The sequence below is a fragment of the Nicotiana tabacum genome, chromosome 1, assembly GCF_000715075.1.
Source record: "Nicotiana tabacum cultivar K326 chromosome 1, ASM71507v2, whole genome shotgun sequence".
NCBI lineage: Eukaryota > Viridiplantae > Streptophyta > Magnoliopsida > Solanales > Solanaceae > Nicotiana > Nicotiana tabacum.
The window spans coordinates 178,985,501-178,995,769 of NC_134080.1; the positions used below are offsets into that span (position 1 = coordinate 178,985,501).

The 10,269-nt window shown below is 35.3% G+C and overlaps 1 protein-coding gene across 1 annotated transcript; it reads right to left on the reverse strand.

Moving 5' to 3' along the window:
- Positions 1–573: 573 nt before the first annotated feature.
- Positions 574–8,473, reverse strand: LOC107763114 (ribose-phosphate pyrophosphokinase 1). The gene is made up of 9 exons (XM_075254999.1): positions 8,258–8,473; positions 7,974–8,168; positions 6,488–6,736; positions 5,138–5,281; positions 4,809–4,976; positions 2,756–2,825; positions 2,268–2,349; positions 1,539–1,698; positions 574–855 (listed from the first exon to the last, which is right to left on the reverse strand). Exons 1-9 carry the CDS (start codon positions 8,339–8,341, stop codon positions 817–819), a joined length of 1,191 nt encoding a protein of 396 aa, XP_075111100.1. The 5' UTR covers positions 8,342–8,473; the 3' UTR covers positions 574–816.
- Between the last annotated feature and the right edge of the window lie 1,796 nt (positions 8,474–10,269).

A 10,269-nucleotide genomic window follows, 5' to 3' on the forward strand; every position in this document is an offset into this window, starting at 1 on the left:
ACATAACCTATTTGTTAGCTTTTTTAAGGGCTCAAACTAATTTTCACTTATTCAACCTTTCCCAACCTATGCTTGGTGTAAATTCTCCGTATCCATTGCCTTCCCTAACCTATGCTTGGTGTAGATTCTTCTTTTTTCTCTATGACGATAGTGTGTGAACAAGCTCATGCACACCTCGACTATTAGCTGCGACCTGCTCGGTGTCGATTCGTAGCACCTGAAACACATGGTGCGACCTGCTTGGTTCGACTTATTTTTTACATTTTTTCTTCTGCAGATACTAGAACCTTCATACATAATCCTCAGGCATTTCGTATAGTTTTCTTCCTGCAATCATATTCCCTTCAAAACTCTATTGCTCTGGATTTGTTCCCAGAATCCTTTCTATATTTAACTGAATTCCGACAGCTTCTACAAATACAAGTGGAAGAGAACTTGTGCGGCACAGAAAAGGTAAATTTGTTCAGGGCACGTTTCAAACCTTAATTTGCTCAGTACTTTAGGCAAGATAAGATTCATGATGCTATTATTGCTCAGTACTTTTGGCAAGATGCGATTCATGACGCTCCATAATAGCAATTCAATTAAGCTTCATATTAATCAAAAAGACTCATCTACTACATGGATCCAAGTCACTGATTGAAAGATTTACAATGTAACATTCCGCACAAAATATCTGTACATCAGAAAATGCTCTCTTTGTTACTAGACGAAAATTTTGGTAGATTTACATACTGCTTCAAGCTCCAGGCAACATTAAAAATACTGCTTCAAGATTCAGATAACAGTTTCAAAACAAGCAATGAACATGAAGGACTAATCAATTCCCAAGCCGGAGTAAGGCTCAAAGCCGCCCTGACAAGTATAGACAGACAGAAGAGTGGCAAGGTTAGATAAGACACATACTGAACGTTCTCCTCAAGGATTGCTATAGACACTATTACCATTAAAATCGTGAAAGTGAATTACCTTCCTAGCTAATAGAAATATTTGATAGATGTTAAAACTGCATAATTTAAACAGGGAGGCCCCAAATCTAACCGGTGTTAGTATTCACATATAAAAGAAGTAGAATTGTACATGTAGTATAAAGCTTTAAACTTTAAGGAGCTGATTACTATTAGTGTTATTTAAGTTTCCTCAGTCGTAAACCACTGCCTAAATCTAGTAAAACTATGGAGTTCCTAAGTTATTTCCAGAAGCAATTATAAAATCACATAAGAATCATACAAGAATGCAGCCTAAATCAAGGTGTTGCAAGATTTATAGAACTTTAATAATGAAACAAAAAGGTGTGATTTTTTCTCCATGTCAATTAACAATGTCATATTAGCTTTGCTCTTCTACTTGGTAGAAAAGAAAAAAGAATGAAACTTCGCTTGTTCTACCTTGTACTTTTTTAAACAAATCCGATGACATAACGCCATTATCCCGCAATTCAAATCAGGAAGGAAAAGGATAACTAATGAAACAGGACAGATAAGGGTTATTAAACCATTGTTTAACTAGTTCATCTTAAAAGAGAAGCTAAAACTTACTGCGCAGTCATCATGGACACGCCAAATCGTTTCGCCCAAGAGGTTTGCAACAGACAAAATGGTCAGCTGGGGAAAATAGTTCTGTTCTGCCACCGGAATGGTATTTGTGATGATTACCTCCTGAAACAGTCCACTCGACAACCTCTCTATCGCAGGAGGGCTGCAAAAAATAAGATTAAGATTCAGACTTCAAATCCCAGCAAAGGCAACAAAAACAGTAGGTGTTTCTTCCCATTCGCCTAAGCCTTGTTGGACAGAGTTACCAGGTACCTGTATTAGTGGGAGGTAGCAGGTACCCAACAGAATAATCAAGGGACGCACACCACCATTATCAAAAAAGGTATCATGCAAAGTTCACCAACAAGTTGGGCAGCCTAGAATCTCGATATCCAAAGTCTTATCTTGAAGGACACAATGAAAACAATGCTCTAGTGCCCTAGTGATTTAATTACAATAGAAGGATTTGGATGGGCATTCTTTTTTCCCCTTCCCCCTTTATTTTTGTGCCAAAAGATTGCCATTAGCAAGTTGATGCAGTTCTGAGAATAGACCGAGAACTTATTTTATCGGGATCCATAGTGTACATGTGTTCATCACCACTTACTGTGAAACAGATGTAATTAAGTAATTTCAGGCTAATAATGACGATATGGAAGGGAAAGTCTTTTCATTAAAATAAGCAAGCCCAAAATTGATGCAATGCTCCAGCTTTGGGTAAACCAGAAGTACCTGAAAACCGCATGAGTGGTGCATGCATAAACTTCCCTGGCTCCTTCTTGATGTAAAAGGGCAGCTCCTTTTGCAATAGTACCTGAAAACAATTATAGATTAACAGGGAATAATCAGTTTTGACCAATAATAAACTAACCAAATCACCAATCATGCCGAAAAAAAGAAATGGACAGAAAAGAGAAAAAGGAGCAGAACATGAGCATGAAGTATGTCACCCAGCCAGGTCAAAATCATGCCTAAACAATAATAGCTAGTAATACATACAATAACAAAACCAAAAAAAACAATTAATTTGTGATATAGCACTTCACATAGAACAAAAGGGGCGAAAATAATTTTGTAGTTTCTTGCTTTCATATTTGACCACTTAACTTAAAACAAAATTGAAAAGCTCCATAGCGTAGAAAAGGAGGTGCAGATTGCTTTTATCACAAAACAAAACTGCAATAAAATAAGACCAGTAAGCGAAAACGAAAAGTACTAACCAGCCGTATCAATCATGTCATCAACCATAACTGCCACTTTTCCCCTAACATCGCCAATCAAATTCATTACCTATGAGCAGAAAAGCAGCAAGTTAGTGCTCACCAAAAGAAAAACATAAACAGGTACATAGAGAGTTATGATATATGGAGGGACTGACACAAGTATTGATGATGTCATATGCAAGAGGATTCTTGTACTTGGTCTAACATGTTCAAAACATGTAAAGGTACGTTCATGACAGTGATTTTGAGAGCACGAAGCGCAAAAAAGCGATAGGGCCCTGCTTTGCTTAAAGTGTGGAGCAAAGCGCTCGCTTCGGTGAAGTGAAGCAGAATTTTTAAAAGATCTTAAATGATCATTGCACAAATAAATAAAGTAACTAAATGAACAACACCAAGTTAGACCAAGGGAATTATGTTTGCTATATTTAAAACTAATAAATAAGGGCTTCTGAATTCATCTCATCTTTTATGAAAATTCATTTTTCTTTGTTGATTAATAACCTTATCATTAAAATAAAATGCGCTTTATAGCAATATCACATATACATTTCAACCTCGAATTTTTAATTACGAAAAAATTTAGAGAGTCCATTAGTTCATGAATCATGACAAAAGAATTATTTCTCGATATAGAAATCAAAACTGAATTATAGGAAAGAAAGAATAAAAAGAAAAAGAAAGAAAAAAGACATCCCCTTTTTACTTTTGCAATTAGATTCTTTTCTTTCTATTTCTATTTTATTTCATTCCTATTCAACTCAACAAAATAATACAGTATCTATTAGCAAGTAAAGAGCTAATAATCATCCATAAGACAAGTCTCTCCTTTGTTCATATTTATTGGATGATGCCACTTAAATTGCTTTTATTAGAAAGTAAAAAAAGAAGAAGTCATTAATCAATTTATAACTGATTTTTATATGTAAACCAACGATTAGCAGAATAAATTGAAACTAATTTGGGCTTCTTTTTTATTATATAAACTGGAAAACAGAGGAAAAAAAAAAAAGCAGTTGCAGCAATTAATCAATTGAAACTGAGGGAAAAGAACATGTCCAATAGAATTCTGTGAAAAAAGGAAAAGAAAGATTACCAAATAAAATTAATTAACAAAGTGAAAAAAAAAAAAAAAAGAAGAAGAAGCATCAGCATCAGCAGCAGCAATAAAGTAGCAGAGAACAAAGTCAGGAACCTAGACGCAGAGAAGAGGCAGGGATGAAATTGCAGAGAACCTTTTTTCCAAAAAGGTCCCCATCCTTCCCTTTTTCTTCTAAATAAGTGGCCTTTTCCGAAAAACCCTAAAGAAGTGATCACTTCCTTGCTTTCTCGCTTCTCGCCTCTTCAACTAAAGTGAGCTCTTCATTTAAGCCGTCTCGCCTCAGCTCTTGAAAGCTCAACAGAGGTCGCCTCGCCTTGCTTCAAGCGATGAAGCTAGCGCTTTTTATTAAAAGTATAATGTTGAAGGAGGTGAGCTGACAAAATAGCAAAAGACATAGTAGGTGGCTTCTATGGCTGAACCACAGCCCAGGAACTCAATTCCAAAAAATTGGGAAGATGAACCTTTAATGCTTGTAAAGAGAAGTCATGTTGTACAAGAAGTTGAAAAGTGATGCTTAAGTTGCAGAGCCAAAGCAGTCAGAGTTAGAGGAATCAACACTGAATTTCTTTCAAGGAAAGAAAGAGAATCTTATTTCAACGGTATATAACCAATCATGCAATTAAGAGAATTCACAAAATTTATAAGCAAGCATATGCAAGCCCAAAAAAGTATCACCGTAAGCAAAACAAAGAAGTTAGCATATTGCCCAAATTACAATCAGATTTAGCACGTAGCCTGGCACGAGGAATTGCATGTAATAACAATTTCACTGCAAAGCCAATATACAATAGATGAAGAAATATAAAAAGTTTGTTCTTCACCAAAAAGCTGTTTAAAGCATCAAAATGAACTAACTCAAACCAACCCCACGTGCTCCCTCCAGACAAAAGAAAAAGGATAAAAGAAGAGGAAAAGAAGAAACCTCAAATAAAATACTAGCAACCAGAATACCTCAGCAACATTGTGCCCATGACGTCTTTTATCCACAATAGCTAGAGGTGCATCAGATAACTTTTTGGCAAAAGCTCTTGCCCTTGCAACCCCACCAACATCCGGAGATACCACAACTAGATCATCAGAGCAGATAGTCTTGCTGGCAAGGTAATCAAGTATGACAGGCTATACATGCAGACACAAAAGAAAGAAGGTAGATAAGCATATGAATGAATACAATTTTTCCAATTTTCTAGCAGAAGGAAAGCCTTTCTCATTCTACAAAATCATGCCTAATACTGATGCCAAAAATGCTAAAGTTAATATTGTGGCTATTGACAAATTACCTGGCCATGTACATGATCCACTGGAATATCAAAGTAACCCATTGACTGGCCAGAATGAAGATCACAAGCAAGAACTCGATCTGCACCAGCTTCTGTAATCAGGTTTGCTACAAGTTTGGCAGCAATTGATTCACGACCTTGAGTCTGCAAAAGGATTGGGCATTTGACTGAACTAGACTAGCTAAGAACTAAGGTTTATCTCTGTTAATACTGACCACACCAAAACTCAAGTACCCCTCGCCCATTCAATCCAGAATAGGCAAATGTTTGTAAAAATGAGGACATGCATATATTTTAATTTTTGTTTGATAAGTAATTAAAGATATTATAAATTTATGCACTAAGCCAGTGCATCAGGCATAATTACAGGTTGTGCAAACCCTCTATTGTATCTAGCATTCCATCTACATCATGTTCAATTACCAGATTGCACCAAAAAGCTAACAAAAAAATACATCTTTGTTTAAGGCTGTGAATGTTTCTCGTTGTGCCTTTAAAAATTCTATTGTTTAGGTATGGTATTCCAAGTTCTTAGAGACTTCTTACTAAGCCCCTCTCTGCTCCAACCTTGCAAGAGCTCAACAATTGATTTTGGCATGGTCCAACTCATGCCCAGAATTACCAGAAACATATTCCGCAGCTGCCTAGTGACCCTACAATGCAAGAAGAGGTGGCCAACTTCTTCCGGATGCTCTTCACACAATGGACATCTACTGCACAGTTGACACCCCCTCTTTTGGAGGTTCAGTTGTGTGAGACAAGCCTCCCGAGCAACAATCCAAGAGAAACAAGAAACCTCCAAAGAAGCCTTGCTTCTCCAAACCTTTTCCCAAGGCCATAATACCCCATCGCTGCTAGAATCCAGCATGTGGTAACAACTTTGGACTGAAAAGAGACCCTGTTGATCGCTTTTCCAACCTATGGAGTCTGTTTTGTTGTGATCCAAGGTTATGTTGTTTAACCTCTGAAGCAAAATACATAGTTTTTCCACTTCCCAATCATTAAAATCCCTTCTAGGAAAAAGATTCCACCTTCACATACCAAATTCTTATTCATCTTAATCAAAAACAGAAATGGCTTCAAAGATAAAGCATTCATAATATTCAATCGTTTCACGGTTACATAAAATTCATCGGACCTGAATCAACTCTGTAGCTCAACTTATTAAGCTAGGTCCAAGTTGAGAAGAATATGCATTGCTTATTGACACACCCATCTGATCAAACATGTATTATGGTAGCTGTACCATCTTGGTTTTAAACAACTAATTTTCAACATGGAAATAACAAGAATCTATGACATACTCGATCATTTATTTACCATTTAATAGGACAAGCAACATAGAATTACCTTACGATCAGCACGGGCATACCCAAAGTACGGAATCACTGCAGTAATATTTTTGGCTGAGGCTCTACGGCAAGCATCAATCATTATCAAGAGTTCCATCAGATTTTCATTAGCAGGAGGACACGTAGGTTGGACAAGATATACATCACAACCCCTAACACTCTCTTGTAACTGGACATAGATTTCGCCATCAGCAAAACGTTTTATCATTATCTTTCCAAGTTCCAAACCCATGTAGCAAGCAATTTCCTATGAAACAGGCAGCATATCCATCAGTAATGACACATCAAAAGAACACATAACGGTATTACCCAAAAACTATTAAACAACTTCTAATGGAATTAAAAGAACCGCATTGGTAGAGATGATGAAGCAAGCAAATTTTTATTTTTATTATTGTTACTTTGACGTGGTAAACTCAATCCCCTAAACCCCCTTACCCTTACCCTGGAGCCCAAGCTTGACCTTTTCCCACTTGCTCCTAGCTGATCTTATATGACACCTATGATGGAGTCAAACTGGTCAAAGAGAAGAACTAGCAGGCTTCTAGGCTGGCAAGGAAGGAGTGCATATGACAGTTAAGGCAAATCCCGCATGGAATAGGAGATAAAAAACTTTATAAGGCATAGCACAAAGTTCACATGGTACACGCACTTTTGAACTAAATGATGGGACAAATCCGTGAGGTCTATTAGGTCAAAACAGACAATACGTGCCATAGGCTTGGGCTGTGACACTAGAACCCCCAAACTTATAGTTGGATGTTAAAAAGTATTTACCACCACGCTATCCCTCCATTGTTGAATCGAATAAAATAAAATGTTAGTAGTTTTTTAGCACTACTCTTTTACTTATTTGACCAATGTAAAATACTGGAATACATTGTTTTTGCACTTCCTTTTTTAACTTTCATAGAATCTTTAGAGCTTTGAAGAATGCCTTGGATGACTCTGTAGTCCCAATATGACTCTGTAGTCTCAATTTCAGTAACTCTAGAATGGAGATTAAGGTTGTGTATATTCAAACATTCCTTAATCATCTTCATCTGATATCAGCTCATAAATGAAGTCTATAATAATTACCATGGAGAGCAAGACAGGAAAAAGAATTGAGTCAAGTAACACCTAACGTATCTTATACTCATGTTGCAATTGAGCCTACAGAGCTTTTTCTTTCAAACAATCCCTAAAGTCGAATCCTCTGTTTCTTTAGGCATTAATCATCTATTTTTGGCATTAATTGAAGTTTATTGCAATTACCAAGGAGAGGTAGACAGAATAAAGAATTGAAGCTTAACTTTCAATTAACGCCTAAAATTTCTTATGCTCAAGTTGCAATTAAGTCTACAGTTTATTCTTTCAAGCAATCCCTAAATTCAAATGTGTGTTTCCTTTACTTTAGCTGCTGCGAAGGCATCAATTATAACGTCAATTTCTTATTATTTTTACAATGAAGTAGAAGTAAAAATACCAACTACAATTAATACCTGAGAAAGTGCAGGATTGGCAGTGCCAGAGAAAATCCGGAGTCTAGTATCATTTTGAGCATGTGGAACTGGAAATCTCCTTACTTGATTAGCGGTCCAAAGATTGTTAAATGAACTGTCACCATTAATCTGAAGAGCCATGCTTGATCCCCCATTCTCCTTGTTAAACCTTAATGGTTCTGCCACATTACATCTCTACAATGCCACAACAACATTAAGATAGCAGCGCGTTGTTCTCGCCACATAATTAATCTAGTAGTAAAGGGGAAGAGAAAATTGCTTACTATAATTGAGTCTCCGGCAGCATATCTACAAGGACGAGGTTTGCTGGTAGCTAAAAAGCTTCCAGGTAGAGCTAAAGATGCCATGTGGAGAAGAGAGAGGGAGGGAGATTGTTTTTGGTGTTAGGGTTTTAGAAAGGAAAAAATATACTATCTTGAAATCATGCCTGAAATGACTTTCCGAGAGTCGTGCCACACGTTGTAAAGTGCTTGAATTTAGAAACAAAATTAGTAAACATGCTTATAAGGCAAGGTTACTTGGCACTCTCCTTTGCCAATAATTCTATTTATTTTTTTTCTTCTTTTTTTGAATTTTAATTTCATTTTTCATGTTAACTATTTCAATTCAAGAGGACGATATTCTTTAATTGGTGTAACGTTCCGATTTAAGAATTTTAAAAGCCACCCTTTTTAATATCTCTAAGAGGTAAAATAACCGTCTAAGAAACTAATATCACCATTTCGGAAATTATTAATTATACAAGTAATAAAAGAGGTTAAGAAAACGTTTCTTCCAACTGTCGTGACTTTTTGATGTCATAATTTCAATTGTAACTCATCTCTTATGCCTATTCTTTTTATCAAGAAGTTGTCCTTTCTTCCAGAATATCTATTTCCTGGGTAATTCTACATTAGAAAGTAAAAATTACTTCTCCACTTTATTGATGCTGTCGTTCAAGATTAAGCAATTGATCAATCAAATGTCGGCTGATCTCCGTCTCTTTCTCTTCGTAACTACGTTCTTCGTAAGCACTTATAATACTACTGTCATTGCTACACGCATATCGAGTTCGATATCAATATAATGTCAAATCTTTATGAACCGTCAAAGGCAAGTTTTCTGTTCATATAATTTCTTAAGATCTCTTTAATTCTTTGTTTTAATGACAGTATTATATATTCCGTTGAATGAACATGATGGGATATACTATATGGAAGAAATGGAAATGCAGGTCCTCCAAGAATGTGTTTTGTTCTATCTGGATATAGAAGTCGTTTCACTTTATTGTGGCTTAATGATTATTGACGATTTCTTTAACTTATCTAATGCCAGTACTCTTCGATCTACTAGCATCAAACTTGGAATTTTGCATGCAAAGTGATAATAGTAGTAATATGTAAGTTCATTTGAACTTTGACATGTTAAGTGTTAGGAAAGTGAGGAAATATTCTTGATTTTGGATGTTGAGTTTTTTTTTTTTTTTTGAAATATGAAGTAGTTTTGTATTTTCATAAGTATGCCTTTTCTCCAAAGAAGTATTGTATATATTCTTCATTGTTCATTATATAGAATTTTGTTATAATGAGAACTATGCTTTTTTGCAAAGTATTCAATTTAGGTCACACGATTTTTTCTTATCAATTTGAATTAAATATTTGCAATTCATCTAATAGTTTAATCATGGTAAGAAGTGACAATCAACCACGACAAATAAGTACTAGAATTAATAATATTTTCGCGAAAATTTAAGAGGAGAAGCCAAGTAAATTCCAACAGTGATTAGGATAGGGATGTATTACTCTAAGCAAAGAACTTTTCCTGCTGAAAATTGAGGCTAAGCTTCGTGATGCTAATCTTCATCGACATGTTTTTTTTTTATTTTTGCCAATAAGTAGTTGTGAATTAGACGATAATCCTCTTTTATTTTAAAGAATTAATAAAGGGATATTTGGTTCTTCCTTTTTCCCTGTTAGTTTATAGATGAAGTACATACATGAAAATTTCATCTGTTATATATCTCGGTTAAATTTATAATAAATTAGTATCATAAATTCACTTTTCTTATAACCGTGCAAACCGCGGTCTACTTAACTAGTTATAAATAATCAACAAACATCCATGTCTATGTCTATATCTATTTTTATCTCTATCTCTATCTATATCTATATCTACTAATTTTAGGGTACGCGCAGTGCGCGTGTATCCAATCTTAATGAGTGCAAAATTTTAAAAAAGTTATAATGTGTTTGAGTTTATAAACTAAATTTTTAAAAAATGATGATTTATCTTATTT

Coding starts and splice junctions, on each gene's coding strand:
- LOC107763114 (XM_075254999.1), bottom strand. CDS start 8,341: ATGGCATCTTTAGCTCTACCTGGAAGCTTTTTAGCTACCAGCAAACCT. Junction 4,977..5,137: donor TGGATCATGTACATGGCCAG/GTAATTTGTCAA, acceptor CTGCATGTATAG/CCTGTCATACTTGATTACCT. Junction 856..1,538: donor GTGTCCATGATGACTGCGCA/GTAAGTTTTAGC, acceptor TATACTTGTCAG/GGCGGCTTTGAGCCTTACTC.